Source organism: Lithobates pipiens, unplaced genomic scaffold (assembly GCF_037356315.1).
Source record: "Lithobates pipiens isolate NorthernLeopardFrog02 unplaced genomic scaffold, aLitPip1_a1.2 Scaffold_10, whole genome shotgun sequence".
Taxonomy (NCBI): Eukaryota; Metazoa; Chordata; class Amphibia; order Anura; family Ranidae; genus Lithobates; species Lithobates pipiens.
In genome coordinates this window covers 186,326,060-186,352,513 of record NW_027507686.1, presented here as the reverse complement: position 1 = coordinate 186,352,513, position 26,454 = coordinate 186,326,060, and the positions used below count along the sequence as shown (strand labels likewise).

Here is a 26,454-nt window from a genome sequence, read left to right as displayed (position 1 = left end):
GTTACCAGTCCTTATAAGAACTTTTGTGGAACAAGCAGGTTGTGTGTTAGTGATTAGCAGACTGTACGTCAGTCCCTATACCAATGAAGGACTGCTGCAGTATAGGGCAGCGGTCAGCAGTAGTGCACGGCAACCCTATGTATTGTGGACCGATAGCGGTCCTTACAGAACAGCAGACTGTAACGCACTCAGGCCTATGTACCGTAGCACCCTATACCAAGTTACCAGTCCTTATAAGAACTTTTGTGGACCAAGCAGGTTGTGTGTTAGTGATTAGCAGACTGTACGTCAGTCCCTATACCAATGAAGGACTGCTGCAGTATAGGGCAGCGGTCAGCAGTAGTGCACGGCAACCCTATGTATTGTGGACCGATAGCGGTCCTTACAGAACAGCAGACTGTACTGCACTCAGGCCTATGTACCGTAGCACCCTATACCAAGTTACCAGTCCTTATAAAAACTTTTGTGGACCAAGCAGGTTGTGTGTTAGTGTTTAGCAGACTGTGCGTCAGTCCCTATACCGCTGAAGGACTGCTGCAGTATAGGGCAGCGGTCAGCAGTAGTGCACGGCAACCCTATGTATTGTGGACCGATAGCGGTCCTTACAGAACAGCAGACTGTAACGCACTCAGGCCTATGTACCGTAGCACCCTATACCAAGTTACCAGTCCTTATAAGAACTTTTGTGGACCAAGCAGGTTGTGTGTTAGTGATTAGCAGACTGTACGTCAGTCCCTATACCAATGAAGGACTGCTGCAGTATAGGGCAGCGGTCAGCAGTAGTGCACGGCAACCCTATGTATTGTGGACCGATAGCGGTCCTTACAGAACAGCAGACTGTACCGCACCCAAGCCTATGTACCGTAGCACCCTAGACAGACCAAGTTACCAGTCCTGATAAAGAGCTTTGTGGAACAAGTGAGTTGTGAATGATTAGCAGACTGCAGCAGAAGGGCAGCAGTCAAGTATAATATTCTTTCTATATTTGGAAGAAAGAATATTATACGTGTACAAGCCTATTACCGTACCACTGATACCAGTCCTGAAAAGAACCTTTGTGGAACTAATAGTAACAGCAAGTCTTTAAAATTATCCTCACTGCCTGACACACTGCTTCCTGCCTGTCCCTATACAAATTGGCAAAAAAGAGTAGGCTGGAACGATTAGCTGGAACAGCTCTTTTGTGGACCTGATAGTAACAGCTAATGATGATGATGATGATGATGATGAAGAAAGACTAATCTGGCTGAGCTGTCCCTAAAATAGCAGCATACAGCGCTCTGTCCCTTTATCTAAACTGACAAAAGAAACTCAGGCTGCTGACCTAACACCTATACCAGTCCTGAAAAGAACTTTTGTGTACCAAATAGCTAGCGTTTTCTCTGTCCCTACTCCACACAGGATCCTTTCCCTACAGTGACAGAAGAAAGAATGTAAAATGGCCACCGGATCGGGTGTATTTATAGGTTAGGGGGAATGTCCAAGTGTCCATGAGCTGTCATGTCTCAATTGGTTGTCCTGTAACACATGATAAACGTGTCACGAAAGGTTAAAGTTCTTGTATACATTAAACACGTAAGTCCGCCGGGGCGAACGACGGAAAAAGGCGTTCGAACCCGCGGACGGCGAAAGTCGGAAATTCGCCGCGAAACGACCGCCGGGCGAACCGTTCGGCCATCACTAATCAGAAATATTCTGAAAATTTGGATTTTAACCTTCCTTGGCATCCAGGCACAGATTTCCAGGAAGACAGTTTAAACATATTTCTATCCAAAAGGCAGATTTCTATTTGCTGTCTGTATCCCATAAGGTGATTACTCTTTATTTTATGTCCTGTAGACCTGTAGACATGTAGACACAACAAGAAGTGAGAGAAAGTTTTGCCAGAGCAAGGGAAATTTTCTCTTAGATAGTAGTCACTGGAACCCACCGGAAGATTTTTTTTTCCTGTCCACCAACTCAAAATTTTGGATTTTCTCTCAGTAAGTAAGTTGCAGTGTTAATTTCAATGACTAAAACATTTTAGTTGACTAAATTAATATTATTTTACTCTACTAAAATACGATTCAAACTAAAACAATTGAGATGACTAAAATATGACTAAAACTAAAATGCCATTTTAGTCAAAAGACTAAAACTAAATTGAAATTTGACTTCAAAATTAATACTGGTCTGTAGTTCATGTTCATACCGCAATACCATATTATATTTTTCACTCCAGCAGTATAAAATGAGTTTGGAAATTGTAGAGACATTTTAACTAATGCATTACAATTTAATTACACCCATTCGATTTTAGACAACTAAGATGAGTTTTAGTCAACTAAAATATACTGGAGATTTATTCAATGAAATACGACTAAAACTAAAACAATTGCAGAAGACTAAAATAGGACTAAAACTAAAATGCCATTTTAGTCCTAAGACTAAAACGAAATCAAAATTTGCTGCCAAAATTAACACTGGTAGGTTGAGCTCAATGAATGAGTTTGTTACACACTGTTAAAGCGGAACTAAACTCATTGATTTAACAGTTTAAGAGAACAGCTACATTCCTGGAATACCGGGAATGCTATTTGTCACATTTGCTTGTACTCTCAACCAAACTGTCAAACCATCAAATGTCTGGTGTCATAACTGATCACAGGTGCAGCACCATGGCAGTTGCAGATCAAACAGATTCTAATGCCCCATACACACGATCGGAAATTTGGCCAGCAAAAGACCGATGAGAGCTTTTGGTTGGAAAATGCATTTATGCTCGGACTTTTGCTGGCCGAATTCCAGCCAGCAAAAGATTGAGCGTTTGACAATTTGGTTCTCAAGTTTTCGGTCAGAAAAAAGTTCTGATTGTAAATTCCGATCTTCTGTACCAATTCCGCCAATTTGGCGCATGCTCAGAAGCATCGAACTTCATTTTCTCGGCTCGTCGTAGTGTTGTACGTCACCGCATTCTTGACGGTCGAAAGTTCCTAGAACTTTTGTGTGACCGTGTGTATGCAAGCCAAGCTTGAGCGGAATTCCATCGAAAAAACCATCAAAGTTTTTTGGAAAATCCGCTCATTTGTACATGGCATAAGATGACACCTTCCTTGGCTGAAAAGAGTAGAAGGGTTTAGTTTGTGGGAAACGTACATTTAAAAGAAAAGAATCCTACTTTTTGAGATCAGATTTTTTTATTTTATTTTTTATTCAATACATACACAAATCACACAAGGGCTTGTACATATAGCCATTCACTTTTGAGGGTAATATGTGGCTTATTTTTTAAATTCTTGTTTTCTAAAATACTGATGGACTTTCTGTTTTTCCTTTCCACTTAAAAGAATTAAACCATGAAGAGTTTTAGCAAGGAATTATATTTTTCCCAGGTTTGGGGTCTAAGGGTATCCCTATTTCTTGTTTTAGAAAGCTGGAAAGGTTTTCCCCACGGGCTTATTTTAACTTTTAGGATGCCTTGACCATACACCTGCCTTGGTATCTCCATCTCCCTGCTGCTTTCTCCATAATAGAACAGAAAAGAGGCTCTCTTGTCATAGTATTGAAAGGTGGGTGGATCTGTGAATCTATGTGCAGAAAGGTCTGTACTGTAGTTGTAGTTGTAGCCCCACAGATAGTCTAAGAAAAATTTAGGTAAGGGTCGGTAAGGTATGCGTGTCTGAATAACATGTGAGTGGGCTGTGATTGTATTTTTTATTTTTTTTTGCTTTTTTTTTTTAAATAATAAACATGTCATACTTAACTGCTCTGTGCAATGGTTTTGCAGCTCCTATCCTCCTCTTATTGGGTCCTCCGCCATTGCTCTTGGCTCCTCCTCTTCTCTGCGTGGCATCATAGGAAGCCACTTACTATGGGGGGACTCATGCAGGCTGGATCTCGATCTAGGCTGTGTGTGTCTTTTGACACACACAGTGCAGCTCAGCCACTCCCCCATCCCGCTGCATCCTCACAGGACTTGACTGACAGCAGCACAAGCCAATGGCTCCCACTGCTTCCTCTGTGTCCAATGAGGAGAGAGAGAGTAGCAATGCCGCTCTGGGAAACAGAGCTGGATTGAGATCGGGCTCAGGTAAGTATTTGGGGGGGATAGGGGGGCTGACAGGAGATGACAATATTTTGTTTTTTAAAAAGCCTTCAGCTTTTATAGCCACTTTAACTTTAGTGAAAAACACAGTATGTTTGGAATGACTAAACTCGAATGTACTATTTAACTATCCCATTTGCAAACACGTAGCTCAATGTCATTTACTCAGTTTAAGCCAAATTTAAATCCGTTTATTTACATTTTTACTGGGTCACATATATTATTGTGAAATTCTCAATAGATTTTGCTTTGCATCACAGATATTGATTTAAGGAAGTAATTTCAGGCCTCCTAACCTACTGGGACCTGGTCCTGTTTATTTAAACCTGAAGTCACTCACTTCTGCTGAGAACTGTATAATTCTTCTAAGTGCTTAAAGGTATAGTCTGTATTTTAAAAAATGCATGTTAGCAGACGTTGCCAAGTGAAAAACATCTGTATGCCGCTCACGCAGGTTTCAGCGCTGATAATTTATTTATAAGGATTTATAATTGCGTTTTTTATTGTTATGCTGCATTTTTGTGCTCTTGTCTTTTGGGCAGAGCTAAAGTTTCTACTGTACGTTAAGGGGGTTTGTTTTGAATGATTTTAACAGTTTCAATCAGAGCACGGCGTGGGAGGGGGACATGTATGAGAATTCACTAAAAATAGAAGTGTCTGTGTTGCCCATAGCAACCATTCAGCTTCTCCTGTTCATTTCCAAATCGTCACTAGGATTGTAGGTAAAGTGAAATATTATTGTTATGTCCTGTACACACGGTCAGACTTTCCGATGGAAAATGTGAAAATCCGATTGTGTTTGGGCTGCATCGGACTTTTTCCGTCGGAATTTCCGACACACAAACTTTGAGAGCAGGGTCTAAAATTTTCCGACAACAAAATACGATTAAATTCTGATCGTGTGTAGACAATTCCGACGGACAAAGTGCCACGCATGCTCAGAATAAATTACGAGACGAAAGCTATTGGCTACTGCGCTCTTTAACCACTTTCAGACCGGACCATTTTGCTGGTAAATGACCAGAGGTCTTTTTACACTTTGGCACTGCGCTGCTTTAACTGGTAATTGCGCGGTCATGCAATGTTGTACCCAAACAAAATTTGCGTCCTTTTCTTCCCACAAATAGAGCTTTCTTTTGATGGTATTTGATTGCCTCTGCGATTTTTATTTTTTGCGATATAAACGTAAAAAGACCGCAAATTTTGAAAAAAAATGATATTTTCTACTTTTTGTTATTAGAAAAATCCAATAAACTCAATTTTAGTCATACATTTAGGCCAAAATGTATTCAGCCACATGTCTTTGGTAAAAAAAAAGTCAATAATTGTATATTTATTGGTTTGCGCAAAAGTTGTCACATCTACAAACTAAGGTACGTTTTCTGGAATTTACGCAGCTTTTAGTTTACGACTGCCTATCTCATTTCTTGAGGTGCTAAAATGACAGGGCAGTACAAAACCCCCCCAAATGACCCCATTTTGGAAAGTAGACCCCCTAAGGAAATTGATAAGAGGCATGTTGAGCCCATTGAATATTTTATTTTTTTGCCTCAAGCGATTGAATAATGACAAAAAAAAAATTTTTATTTTTTTTTTACACAAAGTTGTCACTAAATGATATATTGCTCACACATGCTATGGGCGTATGTGAAATGACACCCCAAAATAAATTCTGCTGCTTCTCCTGAGTACGGGGATACCACATATGTGGGACTTTTTGGGAGCCTAGCCGCGTACAGGGCCCCGAAAACCAAGCACCGCCTTCAGGCTTTCTAAGGGCGTAAATTTTTGATTTCACGCCTCACTACCTATTACAGTTTTGAAGGCCATAAAATGCCAAGATGGCACAAAACCCCCACAAATGACCCCATTTTAGAAAGTAGACACCCCAAGCTATTTGCTGAGAGGCATGTTGAGTCCATGGAATATTTTATATTTTGCCACAAGTTGCGGGAAAATTACAAACTTTTTTTTTTTTTTTTTTTTTTCACAAAGTTGTCACTAAATGATATATTGCTCATGCATGCCATGGGCATATGTGAAATGACACCCCAAAATAAATTCTGCTGCTTCTCCTGAGTACGGGGATACCACATATGTGGGACTTTTTGGGAGCCTAGCCGCGTACGGGGCCCCGAAAACCAAGCACCGCCTTCAGGCTTTCTAAGGGCGTAATTTTTTGAGTTCACTTCTCACTACCTATTACAGTTTTGAAGGCCATAAAATGCCAAGATGGCACAAAACCCCCACAAATGACCCCATTTTAGAAAGTAGACACCCCAAGCTATTTGCTGAGAGGCATGTTGAGTCCATGGAATATTTTATATTTTGCCACAAGTTGCGGGAAAATTACAAACTTTTTTTTTTTTTCACAAAGTTGTCACTAAATGATATATTGCTCACACATGCCATGGGCATATGTGAAATGACACCCCAAAATAAATTCTGCTGCTTCTCCTGAGTACGGGGATACCACATATGTGGGACTTTTTGGGAGCCTAGCCGCGTACGGGGCCCCAAAAACCAAGCACCGCCTTCAGGCTTTCTAAGGGCGTTACAGTTTTGAAGGCCATAAAATGCCAAGATGGCACAAACCCCCCCCCCCAAATGACCCCATTTTAGAAAGTAGACACCCCTAAATTTAGGGGTACACTAGTGAGACTAGGTAATAAATGGCGGGTGCCCTGAAACTATAAAAAAATAACTAACCAACCAGCGTCACCTGTAACAGTTATATGGTGATCACTGGTGAAAGGGTTAACTAGGGGGCAATCAGGGGGCTTTATGCGGTAGTATATGGGGGTCCCTGGCGCTATAAAAAGCTGCGGCGAACCTAAATACCTACCTGCCTAACTAGCGTCACCTGTGACACTAATACAGCGATCAGAAAAACGATCGCTTATTAGGCTGGGTTCACACTGGAGCGATGCGGGAACGCCACGAATGCGCGGCGGGTTCCCGCATCGCATGCCTCCCGGCGGCAGTTCACACTGCCCTATGCGAACTGCTGGGAGTGTCAGTGAAATGTTAATGACACCCCCAGATCAGTTCGCATATCGCAGTGCGATCTGCAAACTTGGATCGCATGGTGTGAACACCCATGCGATCCGATTCTGCTGCGGACCAAAAAAAGGGTCCCGTGCGAGTTTGCGGCGGGTGCGGCGGGTGCGACACGAATTCAGCCATACTATCTGTATAGCTGAACTCGAATCGCACAGAGATCGGATGTGATTTGCACTGCAGTGCGGTGCGAATCACATCCGTTCTCATAAACCGCTGCAATGTGAACCCAGCCTTAGTGACACTGGCGACGGGGGGTGATCACGGGGTTAAACCTTTATTGGGGGGGTTAGGGGGGTACCTTAGAACTAAAGGGGGCTAACCCTAACTGCCCTAACAGTTATTAGTCACAAATGACACCTGCCGGGTGATCAGGGGGTTAAACCTTTATTAGGTAATAAATGGCGGGTGCCCTGAAACTATAAAAAAATAACTAACCAACCAGCGTCACCTGTAACAGTTATATGGTGATCACTGGTGAAAGGGTTAACTAGGGGGCAATCAGGGGGCTTTATGCGGTAGTATATGGGGGTCCCTAGCGCTATAAAAAGCTGCGGCGAACCTAAATACCTACCTGCCTAACTAGCGTCACCTGTGACACTAATACGGCGATCAGAAAAATGATCGCTTATTAGGCTGGGTTCACACTGGAGCGATGCGGAAACGCCGCGAATCCGCGGCGGGTTCCCGCATCGCATGCCTCCCGGCGGCAGTTCACACTGCCCTATGCGAACTGCTGGGAGTGTCAGTGAAATGTTACTGACACCCCCAGATCAGTTCGCATATCGCAGTGCGATCTGCAAACTCGGATCGCATGGTGTGAACACCCATGCGATCCGATTCTGCTGCGGGCCAAAAAAAGGGTCCCGTGCGAATTTGCGGCGGGTGCGGCGGGTGTGGCGGGTGCGGCGGGTGCGGCGAATGGCTGAACTCGAATCGCACAGAGATCGGATGTGATTTGCACTGCAGTGCGGTGCGAATCACATTCGTTCTCATAAACCGCTGCAATGTGAACCCAGCCTTAGTGACACTGGCGACGGGGGGTGATCACGGGGTTAAACCTTTATTGGGGGGGTTAGGGGGGTACATTAGAACTAAAGGGGGCTAACCCTAACTGCCCTAACAGTTATTACAGTCACAAATGACACCAATGCAAAAAAAAAAAAAATAAAAAAAAAATGACATTGGTGTCACTGTGACTGGGGGGCAGGGGTAATTGGGGGGGTGATCGGGGGGTAAAGGGGGGGTGTGAGTGTGCCTGGCATGTTCTACTGTGTGTGGGATGTGTTGGTGCAACTCACTGATCCGCTCTCCTCCGTGTCGGAACGAAAAATACCGACACGGAGGAGAGAATACATCACTTCCTCTCCTGTGTTTACATTACAGGAGAGGAAGTGATGTCACCGGGGATTTCCATTCGTCGGGAGCGATCGCGAGGGGGTGGCCATGAATGAATGGCCGTCCCCTCGTCCGGGATCGCTCCCGAACGAAAACCGACCGCCGCAGGCACCGGGCGGGGGCCCGATCGGGCCCCCGACCCGCGGGAGGCAAATCACGTACATGTATGTGCTTATGCCTGCCCGTGCCATTCTGCCGACGTACATCGGCGTGCGGCGGTCGGCAAGTGGTTAAAGTCCCGTCGTACGTGTTCTGCGACACCGCGATCGGACTGCATTTGTGCATGCCGTTGGAAAAAAATTTGACGGATTTGTAGTCGGAATGTCTGACTGTGTGTACAGGGCATTATAGATACTATAGATATAGACTGCTCTTCAAGAAGGTACAATGCACTTAAGGAGCCTGATTTATTAAAGGATGGGGAGAGGTAAAGCATAGTTACCAACTGTCGCCCCCTCCTGCCCACCCCTTGTTCCGGCCCTGTCCACCAGGCATGGGAGCAGAACAACTTGGCGTGGTAGATGTGATGTGCACCGCCATTTTTCTTATGATAGTTACAGTACAGCCAGTGGATGACGCAACCTACAAATAAGGAATAGGGTGGTGTCTTTTCTTCACCCCAGCTTGCTGAATAGATAGCAAGAGACTGACAAAGTCATCCTTCTGCTCACTTACCTCTCTTCTCCTATTAGCATGTTCCTAATCAATAAATTTTCATGCAGCCCAGTGATGCATTTTTATTAATTTTTTGATCTTTAGCACCCAGTAATGTCTGACGCAGGTGCCAACCAAAGGTTTACTCAACCAACGGGTGTCTTTCTTTATCTAGCACCAATGTGTACATAGGCTACAATCAGTGTGAAGGTTGCACATGCACTGCAATAAATCAGAACAGTCAGCTGAAGGTGGACAATTCAAATTTATGAGAACAATGTAAATGTTTGCCCAAGTACTTGGAAAGGTTTGTATTGTCCTAGGGTATTTATAGAAAAAATGGCAAGTTGGAGACGGTAGCTAAATTTATCTGGCCGAGCACTGCTAGGGTTCACAAGTTTGTGGATTAAGTGTGTAAAGCTTGTGTAATAAATAACGGAACAATATAACATCCATACTTTGCAGGGCACTTTCTGTGTTTCCTGTTTCCGCATGACTATCAAGGCAGTTCATTTATGGCTATCTGTAACTTCTTAAAACGTTTACAAAATTGCGAGGATAAAAAAGACCCAGACCTACAAGACGTTTCCTTTGTGTAAAGTAAACAGATGGGAGGATTAACAGCATTGTTTCCAGTGTAGTCACTGCCTTTGTATTAAGAATTGCTGTGTTAATATATTAGTGGTAGAGTTCAGCGTAAATTTTTTCCAAGTAAGGGGTGCATCAGTCATTTGAATGATAAGAGTCTTTCTTGTGCTATGTGTATACAGTGTGTGAACTGGGCTTGGGCTTTACAGGCCTTACATGGTGCAGCTAAATAAAGATGGGAATTAATACCCATTCCATTCTTGCTGTTACTTGCTCAAGTCAACATATCCTCTCCCATTCAAGGATAGCACATATCTTCCAACTTTCTGAGATGAGAAAGAGGGACACCTTTCAGCACACAGTGTATGGGCAAAAGAATACATCCCTGCAATGCACCCAGTTACATAGCTCCCAACTGCCCCTGATTTCGGGGGACTATCCCTGATTTGGAACAAAGTCCCTTTGTCCTTCTTTCCTCTTCATTTGTCCCTCATTTTGTTCTGATCCATACAGTTGTATATAAAATGCACTATTTATCTTTCAAAAAGAGTGTATGCCTATATACTTTTCCTAATAGATGTCCCTCAGTCCCCCATTGGGTGATATGCAGTTACACTAATAATAAAAATAGTAATAATAAAATATTGCTTACTTTTTTGGGGGATGTTTCTTTGGACCAGGATTATACATAGGACACTATAGGCAGCTTATATTGTTATGAATAGATGGCATTGTGGAGACAAGGGACAGACTGCAGGAATAGACTGAAATACATACAATGCACAAGCCTTGAAATATTTAACCCCTTGTTAGATAAAGAGTCCTGCACATATAGTATAAAACTGATAGTGAAATCTGCCAGGCCAGAACAGACAGATTTAATTATAGCAAACACAGCTCCACATCCCCTTTAGCAAGAACTATGTGGGATTTTTTAGTCCCAGCGTTTTCAGAGAAAAGATATATAGAAGGGCGAGCAGCAATTTTTAAAACTTTAAAAAAAATTCATATATCAATGGGAACATTTAAAAAAAAAAAAAGAAATCAGTGTTATTTCAATTCAGTTGCAAAAGTGGAATAACATTTTAAGGGTGTGAAAGGGCAGGAACACAAATGTTTTGGTTCTTGAATGGAACTTCAAACCTACTCAGGAGAGGAAAATCTTTCAACTAATGCCCTGTAAACACGGTCAGAAATTCAGACAACAAAATCCGTCAGATTTTTTCAGACGGATTTTGGCCCAAACTTGTCTTGCATACACACGGTCGCACCAAGTTGTGGGAAAATCCAATCGTTCAGAACGAGGTGACGTAAACCACGTATGACGGGTCTATAAAGAGGCCAGTAGCCAATAGCTTTCATCTTGTAATTTATTCTGAACATGCTTGGCACTTTGTGCGTTGGAATTGTATACACACGTTCGGAATTTAAAGGATCAGATTTTGTTGTCGGAAAATTCTAGATCCAGATCTCAAACTTTGTGTGTCGGAGATTCTGACGGGTAAAGTACGATGGAGCCCACACACGATCGGAATTTCCGACAACACAATCCGATCATACATTTTCCGTCGGAAAGTCTGACCGCGTGTACACGGCATAAGAATGATAATTATATTTGACACAAAAGATAAGAGACTACATGTGGACCTCAGTTTTCTAGATCACTATCCAACAGTTTGTCCTGAAAAGTTGGATGCTAGATAAAAAAAAAAGTATTATGAGCAGTACTCAATTGTTCTTTCTTAGTGGTGAAAATGTAAGGTTTCACCAGCAGGGGGGCTGTAGATTAAATCTAGAATCAGAACCAGCATTAGCACATATTTGGGAAATTACGTTATTCATTTTTTTCAGTATATAAATGTATGCTTTGCCAGACACTAAACTACAATTTTTGTATACTTCTAGGTGCCAGGAGTGCCAGTCCCCCGACATGCCCTTCTACTCCTCTACACCTTCATAGCATACACAGCAGAGTCATCAATAGTTTCATGCCAGGGTGAGACTCTCTGTGGTGGAGAACTGGTAGACACGTTGCAATTTGTGTGTGGAGACCGAGGCTTCTACTTCGGTAAGTCAGCCTACAGTAAGTACCCATCCATTCATCAATCTTCATCATTCATTGTCATCATTTTTCATGTCATTCTTCACCATTGCATGTATCGTGTGTAGTCACAAATTAAATGGTATGCAAGCTTTAATAATAACCTTTTGGTCTGTTAAATATATACCACTGAAAGTGTATTTTTATATCTGAAAAGTGCAAAAAAAAATACATGTTGATCAGATCATAAATCTAGTGAGCCAATAACTTACTGTGTTATTTGCCTGTGTTGAGTTATTATCAGTTACTAGTTATCTCTAAGGACTACAGAACCCCACTTATATAATGGGTGGAGTTCTGTAGTCCTGTCCTGTTTCTGTTGTCCTGATATAGAAAAATTAGTAAATGTTGTCACCCTAGGACAGGAAGTGTAATACTGATAGAATTACAAATTGAGAATTGGGAAAAAAAAGGGAAAACAAAGGCAGCCACCACATCTAACGACTGGTAAACCATAATATATTAATTTTTTGTTTGGGTTTAGATAGGCTTTAACAAAACTCTGCATGATTACCATGAAACAAATACTAACGGATATGAAATGTCACAGAAAACAGCTGGTGGTGTAGTGTTTCTAGGGTTGGCACCCTGCTAAGAAACAAACAGAAGAATCTACAGAGAAGATCACAAACAGGCCAGGACATATCAGAGAAGGGTTTACTGTAGTTGTGTCCAGTTTAACCCTTTCTGTTTCCGACATAGTTTCAACATCTTAATCTATCATTCTAGGAATTTAACCCACCCTGCGCTGGAATTTTTCAGCGTCCGTGTCAGCTGTCCACGAAAACCACATTAATGTTTTGCGGTGTTTAGATAAATATCATAGCTGGAGTTGTTATTCTAAGAGTTTTAAATATGACTCTCATGTCAGTATGTCACAATGACATCAAATCATGATTGATTAGCCTGTTGTGTTACCCTCTGTGTCAGATTATATCTGACTTGGCCCTGTTTATCAAAGCAATTTCCAATTAAAATGAAATCCCAATCTGCTCCAGACGCCTGTGCTAGGACTGTGCTTACAAAGTCAGAGCCTCATGTTAAAGTCAATCTGTCAGCCATATTAAACTTTTTTAAAGCCCAACTCTGGGCAAACAAAACGTTTTGCCAAGCAGTGTGGTTGAACCTGCGCTGCATGGGTCAACTTCTTGTTTTGTCTAGGGGTGAGGAGAAAGCTTATACTCACTGGATCCTTCTTGTCACTGGAAAATGGCACTCACCTATGATTCAGCAAGGGTCTGTTCCAAATCTATAAAGTCTACTCGGGGCTTGATGACGTCAGGAACAATTCAAGACCATTGGAGCATGGGGGTTCCAGACTGGTCTTGTGCTGGAAGGATCGGAGAATTAGGTAAGAATATCTGTTTTTCTTGTCCACTAGACAAAAAGGAGCAGTTACCCCATGCACTGCAGACACAGCCCTGCTACATGGAAAAACTTTTTTTTGCTCTCATTGGCTTTAAAGAAAAAAACCCTACGAATAGTTGATTTTTTTTTTTTTTCACTAACGCCTAAACTTTTCAGAGAAAAGCCCCACCAAATGCTACTCTTGTCCTTTGGTGGCACACTTATTAATCGACGTGGAGCTCTCATTGAATGGGGGTATGAGGATTAGTTCTAGAAGGCCTAAGGCTTAAGCCTAGTACACACGGCCAAATGTCAGGCGGCATAGGCCGGTTCAATAGAAACCGTCTGACATTCGGCCCATGTGTACTGGAGTGGGTCAAACAGAAGCCGGTCTGTCGAAGGGGCATGGCCGAAAAAAAAAGGTCTACTGATCGGCTTCCAATCAGCGCTCTCAGCGGCTCTCAATGGCTGAGAGTGCTGACAGGAGTGTTGCGGCGCGCGGGGGGGCAAAAAAACTAGGCTTTAGCCTCAAATGTTGGCAAAGTCAATACTTTAATGATTGATAAATTTGGAGCAGAAGACAATGGGGTTTATTTATTAAAGGCAAATAGACAAATTAACTTCATTTTTGCATTTTACAAAATTTTCCTTAGCTTAGAGAATGAGGTGAAAATTCACTTAGCAAAAATAGAAATAAAAATCCCAGAAATCACAAAAAAAATAATATATATATATATATATATATATATATATATATATATATATACTATTTTTGCTTGCATATGATTGAATGATGGAAGTCAGCAGAGTTCCACCTCATTCTCTAAGCTTAGGGAAATTTATCTTGCAAAGTGAACAGTCCATTTGCTTTAGGTAAACCAGCATTAGTAGCATTGCCTTGTGCCCCATCAACTACTCAGTTCTGTTTTCAGCACTGGGAGACCATGCAGAATTCTAAAGCCTCGTACTCACAATCGGATTTTCATCTGGGAATTGTGTGATGACAGACTGTTTGCCTAAAATCTGAGCGTTAGTACGCCCCATCAGACAATTGTTGGGAAACTTTCTGCCAACAAATGTTGGTTAGCAGGCTAGTAAATTTTTGACGGACAGCGGTCTTTTGTCAGATTTTCTTATCGTGTGTACACAAGTCCATCACACAAATGTCCAAAGTACAAACACGCATGTCGGAATCAATGCTCACCAAACACAACATTAGCAAAAGGTGCCCAAAGGCACTACATTCACTAAGTTTGTGTTTATTGGCCAACAACTGTGTACCGTTTGTATGCATGACAAGTTCCTGGCACACACCCTTCAGACATAAGTCTGATGCTTTGTCTGCAGAAAATCCGATCATGTGTACGAGGCTTTAGTATTGGATGGTTGATCCTGGTGTTGGGTGAAGCATTGGTGAATAAGGCCCTTTTCACATGATCAGTTCTGCCTGTCAGCTTTTTGGACCCTCCAGTCACCCCTATGGACCGGCAAGTGTAAAAGGAATTGTGTCCAACTACTCCCGCCTATCTCCAAATACATTTGCTGTCTGATACTGTGTGCTTTATGGAGAAACAATACATTTTGAATATTTTAAAGAGCAAGCAAGGAGTTGCGGACTATCTCGTTTCGGGATAAGTCCCCCTTCCTTTGGGCAAACCAGTGCAGAGGCAGCCAGGTGTAAATGGACAATGGCTATCCATAGAGCAGAGCAGGGTCTGTCTCTGTCCACTTAGCATAAACTGAGCGACACAGATCTGTGATCTCCCCACTCTGCTCTGATCAGCAGGGGATCAGTGGACAGATCCCCTGCTAACCTAATCGGAGTCCGTCCCGTGTGAAAGGGGCCTAATGCCCCGTACACACGAGCGGACTTTTCAACATCCAAAGTCCGAAGGACCGAGTCCGTCAGACTATCCGATCGTGTGTGGGCTGCAACGGACTTTTGATTCGCCAAAGTCTGACGGACTTTAGAAATGAAGCATGCTTCAAATTTTCCCGACGGAACTCCGCCGGACCCGGTCCCCTTCGAAAACTCCGCTCGTGTGTATGCTACTCCGACGGACTAAAACCGACGCTAGGGCAGCTATTGGCTACTGGCTATGAACTTCCTTATTCGAGTCCAGTCGTACGTCATCACGTTCGAATCCGTCGGAGTTTAGTGTGATTGTGTGTGGCCAAGTCCGTTCGGCCGAAAAGTCTGTCAGAACTCCGTCGGAATTCCAGCAGAACTCCGACGGAACTCCTTTGGAAGTCTGTCGGACTTAAGTCCGCTCGTGTGTACGGGGCATAAGAGGTGCATTAGTATCCCCTTCACACCACATGTATTAGGCTGCTCTGGGCAGCCTTGCCAAATGTAGTCCCAATATATAGACAAGACCTTCCAGTTCAGTAGGACATGCTGTGCTTTTTCAGATTGTTGCATCACAATACACAACATTGCATTCTGCTGCCATGAGTAAAGACAAATGAAATGTCCTTTTGTAACATTTCATTAAAATTGATCAGTGTTCTGTGGCTGCTGGTGTGAACCAGTCCTTAATGTGGATGGACCACCAACAGCTATGGAATGTTGAGGGGCTATCAACGGCTATGAATTTCCAATTTACTCTTATAGTCCTTTTTGCATTATAGAGGGTCAAAGACCATGCATTCTGTTCTTTGATTAGTTCACAAATGGTTTGCTTACCAAATTAAAAAGATAAACTGTTTTGAAAAAACAGGAAAATGGTTTTACTGCCAAATAAGGGGCAATAATAAATAGAGTAGAGTAGAATAAAATGGTGGTCGTTGCAACTTTTTATGGTACATGGTAGCAATTTTTCAAATGCATTTTTGGGGGAAAAAAATGTTTCATGAATAAAAAAAACAAAACCAAGAAAAAGCATAACCTGATTTTTTGGTATAGTGTGAGAGATGATGTTACGCCAAGTAAATAGATACCTAACATGTCATGCTTTAAAATTGCGCAAACTCGTGGAATGGTGCCAAACTTCAGTACTTAAAAATCTCCATAGGCAACACTTGAAATTATTTTTACAGATTACATGTTTGGAGTTACAGAGGAGGTCTAGTGCTAGAATTCTTGCTCTCACTCTAACGATTGCGGCGTATGTAACCTGTGTGTATCTGGCTCTGATACTAGCCAATGCCTCACCAGCCACTAACCTCACCGCACATCCCTGGTCACAACACACTGCATCACATAGACTGGAAGGATCTTCAATAAAGTTATAAACAAATAAAAGAAATAAACAGTGTGATGCGCTGTATTAATGCATTGCACCGCTCCGTCCCCCCTCCCCAGCCCTTCGCAATGCACATCAACGCGCAAGTATTTTAGCCCGAAGTCTGGTCTCAACAAGCCATAACTGTCTGGCATTCTCCTTGTACACGTTGCAAAGCCAGCCATCAGTGGTGGGAGTAGAAGCAGTTCTTGTTTGCACAGTAGGATTGCCAGCTGTACACTATTAGCAGAGACACCCTTTGTTTTCAGGAGATAATATTGTTCTGTTCCCCCAATGTCCCTAACCTGCAATCCTCAGCTAATAAAAAACATCAGTCATGGTGGAATCCAGTTATTTCTTTCTTTTATCTTTAAGACTGATGTCAGATGGGATCGTGGGTCCTGCAACTTAAAGTAGATGTAAAACCTGAATGGCATTTCATTTACTAAAGTTCTTTGTATCATTAAACAAGCAAATACAAAAATATACATATATATTATTTTTTTTATCCTATGTTGCATATCAGCACTACTGATCTACTGCAAACACTTTTCAGACACTTTCTATCTACATGCATGCACTCTAGCGATGACTTACTGCCATTTTTTTGCCCCTTTTAGTCTCCATGTGACATAGTGACAACACAAAACAAAATAATTGAGAGACATGGACAGGGTTGTCATCCTGGAACAGTTCCTGAGCAAGGTACTTCATGGCAGGATCTCCAGGGATTCTTTCAATGAAAGCTATAGATTTAGGGCTTGTTTAGACCAGATATAGTCAAAGGCATTAAAACTCAGTATGAACACATATGCAAAAAAATAGTGTTTTTCAATTATCCTAGTTTACACCATTGCAATGATTTTTTATGTGCATTTGAAAAACAAAAAGTACAAAATGATGCATTTTTACATATAAACATACCCAAACACACCACAAACACATGTAAATGCAACTCAGTAAAAAAAAATAAAAAAAAATGTAAATAATGTCTGAAAAACACATCACAAAGACACTGCAAATGTATGACTTTTACTCTACATTAACCTCTTGCTGCTCACATAATACATATATGCGGCAGCAAAGAGGGTGGTCACACATTGCACATATGCATCCATAGAGATTTCTGTGCTGAGAGCATGCTCACTGCAAACTCTCAGCACAATGACCAAGCTGGGAGCTCCTGGTTCATACTAATGATCAGGAGTCGGCAGGACCAGCTCCTGATCATGTGACCATTCTAACAGTCAATCACAATGGTTACAAGATCGTCTGATCCTTCCTGCCTTCCAGGAGTATGGACTCAATTAAGGCACAGTGGGGCTGGACAAGAAAGGGTTAACATTAAATCTTCCATGAGATTTAGTAATTGGGTTTACATCTGTTGTAATCGGAAACTGCAGCTGGGGGCCAGATGTGGCCCTTTGCTTGTCTTTATCTGGCCCTTGAAGCACTATTCCATCCACTGACCCAAATGATGGGGCGCTATTCCTCCCACTGACACCAATGATGGGACAATATTCTTCACACAGATGACAATGATGGGCTGTTATTCCTTCTACAGATACCAACAATGGGTCCCTATTATTCCCACAGGTGACAACAACTGGGCACTATTCCCCCCACTTAAATCAATGATTGAGCATTTTCTACTCCCCACGGGCCACAGTCTGGCCCCTCTAAAGTCTGAAAGACAGTAAACTGCCCTTTGCTTACAAAGTTTGGAGACCCCTGCACTAGAATATTGTTAGCTGATGCCCCGCTTTCACCTAACTTTGTCCCTTATTGTAAAATGGGATTGTTGGCATCTGTGCTGCACGGTAGTGTGACTGACACAAAATAAATATATTAGAATCATTTCTGTTCTTGAGACACCAGTGTGCCAGAGAATTTAGGGTCTGAATCAACAGGCTTTGGTTATCTGTCAATGGCAACAGTTTGAGATACTTCTGAAACCATTCAGAATCCACTAACAGGTGCATTTGACCTGCAGTTGATGTCCTGACATGCATTTGACGTGCTTCAAGCGGGTTCTGCCTTCTCATAGACATGTATGGGAAAGCAAAACCTGCTTGAAGCAGACAAACACCTGTGGACACAGGCCCTAAATGGTAACTATGGAGCAGTAGTGAGGTCATGCACAAATCTGGCATGGGTGGTGGGGGGTGAATACAAGTGATGTCCCTAGCCACTACCCTAAAATATGTAGTGTAGAAGGCCACTGTTGTAGTCTCTAGATGTGGGTACGTGGCTAACCTAAAGTGGCACTAAACCCTCCTACCAGTAAGGCCTTTTTCACAGTGGGCAGAATCCGATAAGCAGATCCGCCTGCTCAGCAGGGGGTCTCTCTTCTGATCCCTGCTGAGCAGGCAGATGACAAGTCCATGTCTATGAGGCGGTCGGATGGAGACAGATTGCATGAGTGTTTCCATCCGATTGTCATCCGATCCGCCAGATGGATGGCGAACGTATCCCCATCCGTTTGTTTTTAGTGGGCCGGATCGGATGCTGGCAGGTGGCAGCGGACATATGTCCACTGGCATCGGCAGCCCCATAGAGAACAATGAGTGGTCCGATTAGGTCCACCTGAAAAACAGACGGGTGGACCTGATTGGTCTGCTGGTGTGAAAGGAACCTTACAGCCAAGGAAGCTGCCATCTTAGTCTCTGTTTTATCTACAATTGCTATGGTGCTGCACAGGTGATCAATTACGACACTAGCTATTTGATGCCTTGAACGCAACTTTTTTTGGGAAATTGTTACATCTACGAGTTTAGTTCCGCTTTAAACTTTCATTTCTGATGTCATCATTTAAAGTGTGGCGTATTTAATCCTCTAGGGGTGACAGCTGTCTCTAGTAGAAAACATGAAGAAAGAGGCGAGCTTTCATCCCCATGAACAGCTGATAAGAGTTTGTTCTCTGGAGCTTGTGCTGACTGTGCACATTCCTGCCCTGTGTATCCTTCCCGGTAAAGTTGGCAGGGAAGAAAAGGAAGACCCAGGCAGGAGGCAGAATGGGGGGACATCGGTTCAGTGAGTTAGGTCCCACAAAGACCCTCTTTGTTGCTTCCTGCATTCCTCCGGGAGAGTAGCCGAGGGGGGGGGGAGGGAGATTGTTTACTTCAAATTCCCCTTTAACTCAGTTTGATTGATTTGGTAAAAGAGCAGGGTGGGTGTTTGAGGTAAGAGAGGGACAAGGGAAGGATGATGAAAGGAAATTGGCAGCATATTTACTGCACACATGTCCTGAGAGAGAAAGACCAAATGCAGGAAACCTACATGGCCCGACAGGCCGGTCATGTCTTCCTGGTTAATGGGCTGTGCTGTCACCCAGAAGAATAAGGCGCTGTTTATAGCCACAACTTGTACAGTGGGGCTGCTCAGTGAATGTTGTTGTCCATAGCAACCAGATTTTTCCTTTCACTGCTGCATACTGCAACGGAAGTATGAAAGGGAGAATATTATTGCTTGTGACTGGCAGTTTTTTAATCCTTTTATGCTCCATGCACACTGGCTTAAAAAACTTTGCTTCTACAGGAGTTTTGTGTTCTGCCTGTAGAAGCAGCTCAATGTTATCCTATGTGTCCAGGCACATTAGGACAATTAGAGGCATATTTTGAGCTCAACGTTTAGAGATTGGAGAAAAAAACTAAATCTCTCCTAAACCCATCTAAACTTTGTACAAAAAATGCTCTATATGAGCATTTTTTTTACTGGCAAGAGAACAGAAGTTTTTTTTAAAGCCCAGTATGCATGGAGCCGTAGAGATTTTATTGCATGCCAGGCTTCATTATCTTCAGATCTCAAATGAAAACTTTCAGTATTATCACACAGACAGAGGAATGATTCAAACCGGCATTGAAATATGTTTGAGGATGCAAATGTGAATTTAATTGTTTTCAATGCATGTTGATAAATAAGTCTGACAGTACGTATAGCTACACTCTAGGTATGTACTTTATTGCATACTTATATTGACCCAGCTTGGCACGTAAGTAGGCATAACTCTGATGCTGACAACATAACGCTGACAATCCCTGTAGTGATCAGGATATGTTCCAGATCCTGTACCAAGCAGCTGCCCCTCTGCACACTGACCCCAAGGGGGTTGCTTGCTTGGCACTGTTACAATTCGTAGAGTGTCTTGTATATTTTTCAGTGAATACAAGCCATTCTTTGAATGGTTGAGGCAGAGTGGATTTCACGAACTTCAGCTCATCCAATCAGAGAATGCATTGTATTCATTTAAAAAAAGTGTTCTTTAAATGGCAGCAATATTGAGAAAGCAGCCCTTGTGGTGTGCAGCAGGGAAGCAGCTTGCAAATAACAATGAAGATCGCAGCTATCTTTGTAGTGGCGCCAACCACCACAGTAATTATCAGCTTCCCCAGAGACCATCCATCAGGTTTGAGATACGCATACTTATATTGTGCCAAGCTGGACCAGAGTAACTATGCCATTTAGATCATTCATCATGGACAGACTGCCCAAAGCATCAAAGCAAACACATAAAATCAGAGCACCAAGCAAGTGTAGAGTCATTCAGATCACTCTGAAGTTTGTTTCATGGTTTTAACTGACAAATAAGAAATATGACTTGCAGTTGGGCTTGTATGGTGCATCCATTGCCTACTCCACTAAATAAAGGGTTGGGTTTGTGGAAAGGATATGTCACACATGCTCATGTTATTGGAGCCAAATTCACATATAATATATTTTCATTGCTTTTAAGTCCATTTTCCCTCTTGCCAACTCCCCTTGTACAGAGCCCTGATGAAGGGGGCCCCTGAACTGTGTTAAATTTTATTTGTGCTCAGTACACTCAAATACAGGCAATACATTATTTTGGTATTTCCATATGATTACTGCTCTATCCCTCTCCAACCACCAGAAATAGGAACCTGATTGAGTTTCTAAATCATACTTCCTCTAGTCAAAAAAATGTTTGGATTGGCTTGAAGTTCACGGTAACTCACTTACTTTGCTCTTATAATTTTATGAAATGTTTGAACATGATAAAACATTTGAACATGAACATGATGAAACGTTTCTCTATTTGCATTAGGCCTCATGCACAATGGACATTTAGCGCTGGTGAATAAGGCTCCGGCGTTTAGGTGTGGGCAGAAGGCCCAGGTGCACTATCCAGCCCTGCTGCCCACAGACTATTCAATTCTATGAGAGGCTGGCAGCTGCTACTGCTGGACGAGGCTGGATAGTGCACTGATGTACCAACGTTTAGGGCAGTATGTGTCCAAGGATAAATTCCCAAAACACAGACTTCTTGCGTTCTGGCATTCGTTCCTAGGCGCATACTACCCTAAACATTATTAACATTCAGTGCACTATCCAGCTGCAGCAGCTTTTAGCATCTCATTAAGTTTAACAGGCTGGCAGCAGTGGGGCTGGACTGTGCCCTCTGCTTGCACATAAATGCTGGAGTCTAATGCATCGGGGCTAAATGCCCAGTGTGCATGGGCCCTTATCAGGTTATATTACATGCAGTAAAAAAAGAGCATTGTACTCGGCCATACTTGGATCAATATTTGATTCAGTGGGGACCAGCCACATTTTGATCCATGTATGGACAAGCTGGTTGTTCACATGTCGATCTATCAATGGGCTTTTGTACAACCATCCAGTTGGGTTATTCCCAAACGATCAGTGCCTCTGGCTATAGCTGGAAACATTGATCATTGTATTCTGATGGCAGGGAGGGCTCCTCACTGTCACAATACGATACCACAGCGAGAGGGATTCCCCCATCCAATCAATGTGTTGATGGAAGAATCGAGGCATTTTTTTTCGTTCAACCAAATTGCATAATGTATAGGCTGCCTTAGGGTGGACAAATTACATGCCATTAAATTATTTACGCTAGATGAGGCTGTAACAGCTGCATTGCTGCTAAGATTTTTGGTCACAATATGACAGCGGCACGTTAAAAACAGATCTTTGGGGATTCAGATTCTTTTTTTTAATCTAAGCACTTTCTAAATATCTGCCAGTCCTCAATTAAGAAAAAAAATAGTTACTGAAAAGGTCCACTTTAATTCTAGCGTTCTTGTGTTCGAGACTGCTTTGTAGAATAGCCAGTCTTAATCATTGGGAGTTATTGTTTTTGTTTGTGGAGGCAGAATCTTTCCACAAAAATGTTTCTCCTTTTCTTTTTCATTTTGAACTAAGCTGCTAAAGCCTTTGCCATCAGAGTTGCCAAAAACAGCTTTAGAAAGTACACCCATTTTTTTTTTCTGCTTCAGTATTTTACAGTCAAGTGAAATTTTTATTGCTAACAGGAGTTTTTCTGTGTTTCCTGATTGCTGTTTGATGGTTATCGTATGCAGAGACAAAGGCAGAGCTGGCAGCCTGTAGCATTAAATGGACATATGTTTGTTGGAGCTTTAAGAAACTTTAATGTTTATTCTAATGCCGCGTACACACGATCGGAATTCTCGTGGGAAAAAGCTCTGATGGTTTTCCCGACGGAATTCCGACGGAATTCGGCTCAAGCTGTCTTGCCTACACACGGTCACACCAAATTCCGATCATTTATAACACGGTGACCTACAACACGTACGACGGGACTAGAAAAAGGAAGTTCAATAGCCAGTAGCCAATAGCTTCCGTCTCGTAGTTGAATCTGAGCATGCGTGATTTTTGGCATGTGGGAATTGCATACATACGATCGGAATTTCCGTTGGGAAAATTGAGAACATGCTATCAATTTTTGGCTGGTGGAAATTCGGACAGCTAAATACCAATGGAGCATACACATGGTCGCATTTTCCGATGAAAAGCTCTCATCTGTCTTTTTCTGGCTGGAATTCCGATCGCGTGTACGTGGCATTAGAAGTTAATTTTATCATTTACTTCACGTGAATAAAGATGCAGTTTAAAGTGGTACTAAATGCTAGGCTTTTTTTCATACTGCATTATCTGCAATAATAATAATAATATAAACAATTAGGACAAAACAATGCCCCGGTACCTTTCTATGTCCCCCATCCCAAAACAATTACCGGCGTACCCTCGTCACTCCTGTCAGGTCCAGAACAATTTGAGCTGCTTCCCTGATATTCCAGGTTGTAGAATGCCCCCCCATTCCCCAAACACTTATCTGCGGCCCTTGTCACTTCTGCCAGGTCCAGGACAATTTGAGCTGCTTCCCTGATCTGGGTTGTAGGGGGGGTACTAAAGGCAGTGGGGCTATAGGCCTTGCTTCTGTCGGTCACATTTCTGGGAAAAGGAAGGAGCATGCAGTGGCCTGGCATGCTGGGCATTGTGTGTGTCTATAGACCAGTGATGGTGTACTTTGGCACCCCAGATGTTTTGGAACTACATTTCACATGATGATCATGCACTCTGCAGTGTAGTTGAGCATCAGGGGAAACGTAGTTCCAAAACCTCTGGGGTGTCAAGATTTGCCATCACTGCTATAGACGCTGTTAGATTGGGGTGATTAGACTCAAGCAATAGGTGCGTTGTGCCAGTCCAAAACTGTATTTTTAAGGGCATGGTAGCCCACTTTTATTTAAAAGAATGGAAAAATTCACAAAAGACATCAATAGCCCAAGCAGGGGGTTTCACCAGCCAACTGGCTATCTCTTGCCACATGGCTGCATCAAGCTTAGTCCTTAGGTCTGCTCCTCAGACAAGACAAAGAGTTCCTTAAAGTCAAGTTCTCTCATTGCTTACTCACGATCAGCTCCTTGCTGCTCTGTCACAGACTAAATATGTCCTGTGCAGACATGCATGCTCTGGCTGCCCCATGCAGCCTGACTCCTGGAGAGGATTGGAGTCCTCCTGACTCCCATGCACAGACCTCCTGTGTGTTGGGTGGAGCCCTAAACTCTGACCCCGGGTCTATTATGAAGCCAGTCCACACCTGAACAATCAATGTGCCTGCCTGTCCAAAAATCGAGTAGCACTGAGTCCCACTGCTACAAGGCACACAGCATCGGTCAGGAGCATACAAGCATGAATGTCTCCTTAGTTAGCTAAAGGACACACCAGCAAACTGGCAGGAGGGGTCAGCAGTTTGGGGACCAACAGGAGGAGAATAAGACTTTAAAAAAAAAAAAAAAAAGAACCATCATCTAATGCAAGTGTGGACCTCCTCTTCTAATAATAAAAAAATGGGTACATCCTAACAGCTACCTTCTATTATTTACTTTGTTTTGGTCTATTAAAAAGACTCCATCATTGACCATTAATTTCAACGACAATCTGAATATTTTAGCCGTTATTTACCTGAAAAGCTGCTTGGTGCTGTCATCTTGAATGTACTATCAGCAGTCCAGCAGATTTAGAGCTTTCACATAAGTGATACTTTATTGTGTTTCCCTTTGATCCTACCGTACCTTGTCAGCTACATAGAAGGTTGTCTACAGGTGGAGGAGCTGGACCAGTAGATAATAACACTCCCAGAAGATGGAGAGGGTTGGGATGTGCAAGGAGGGAGAGGGTTGTGCTAAGAAATTGGCACTTTCTGGAATGTCGATTGCCTAACAAATCAATACAATATTTTATGGGAAAGAAAAATGCTTTTACCTGCAATGTTTTAGTTGTTCACAGGGTCTCTTTAAATATACTATTTAATGCAATTTAATCCAAAAAAAAGCACTAGATATACCTGATGATCCCACCAGCATTCTTGACAGCTGATGCTTTCTGCATGTGCTGCATTCTTATCAGTTACATTATTCCCAGCATTCCTTCAATGCATAGGTGTGAATGGGCCCTTAAGATGAAGGCCATTTCGCTGGCTTAATGAATAAACCTGATGGTAATTAACTGATTTCTTTAATCAGCAATAAGAGCATTTCCTGCAAGAACATAAAATGCCAGTTTAAAGAGGTTGTAAAGGTTGTTGTTTTTTTAATAACAAACATGTCATACTTACCTCCTCTGTGCAATTGTCTTGCACAGAGCAGCCCCAATCCTTCTCTCCTGACTCATCCTCTTCTTGGGTGCCCCCATGGAGAACTGCATTGCATGGAGGCACTCATGCAGGCATGCTCTTGAGTCCTGCTGCTGCGTCCATTGACACAGACAGCAGGGCTTGGCCCGCCCCTGGTTACCGTTCCACTGGATTTGATTGACAGCAGTGGGAGCCAATGGCTCCTGCTGCTATGAATCTATCCAATGAGAACCCGACACATCGGCTGGAGCTGCTGTGCTTTTCCCTGTCGATGGAATGATCTGGTTCAGATAAGTAAAAGGGGGGGCTTTTGCACTACAGACGTTTTTTCACCTTAATGCAGGGGTAATCAACCTCGGGCCTCCATCTGTGGTGCAAACTACAAATCCCATCATGCCTCTGCCTCTAGGAGTCATGCCTGTGATTGTCAGGGTCTTGCATTATCTCATGGGACTTTTAGTTTTACCACAACTGAAGGGTCAAGGTTGCTTACCCCTGCCTTAATGCATAGAATGCATTAAGGTGAAAAAACTCAATGATTTACAACCCCTTTAAGGGAAAGAATGCAGGTAAACATCCATAGAACATGTGAGAATCTTCAAAATCCAGACAACATTTGAAAGAACTAACAGGCCGTTCAAAACAATGCTTTTACTTTCTCAAGTTAATTATATACTTTCCTAGACTCTGCTTTGGTAGTTTGTAATTATAGAGAAAATGATTTCAAATAAATATATGCATAATTAACACTGTGAAATTCCTAAGAAATTTAAATATAGTCACGGGAATAAAACAACATGTATAAATAGACCTCTTGATCAAACATCACATAAAAGCAATTTTATCCACTTGGTCATGAGCCACATCATACAGCAAAACCCCAGTTGGTGTCACAGATACCGCAGCTTTAACGCAGCCACTTAGGAAAAAAATAGATTGTTTTCAGTAACGGGTAAGTAGTGAATGAGTAGGCCACCACAACAAGCTAGCGGTGCTTTATATATACACATCAGATTCAATTTTTAGCATATCACGAAGTGTTTATCAAGTTACAGTTGGCCTTGTTTATGGAGATGTC

The 26,454-nt window shown here is 42.5% G+C and overlaps 1 protein-coding gene across 2 annotated transcripts in view; it reads left to right on the top strand.

The window, feature by feature from the left end:
• IGF2 (insulin like growth factor 2) overlaps nt 1–26,454 on the top strand; it is a 73,502-nt gene that overhangs the window by 35,822 nt on the left and 11,226 nt on the right. Inside the window, exon 2 of one of the 2 annotated variants that reach the window (XM_077460721.1) lies at nt 11,690–11,852. In XM_077460721.1, coding sequence (XP_077316847.1) covers nt 11,690–11,852 — 163 coding nt within the window. Of the gene's footprint in view, nt 1–11,689; nt 11,868–26,454 lie in introns of both variants that reach the window. The other variant, XM_077460720.1, reaches the window with a different exon arrangement.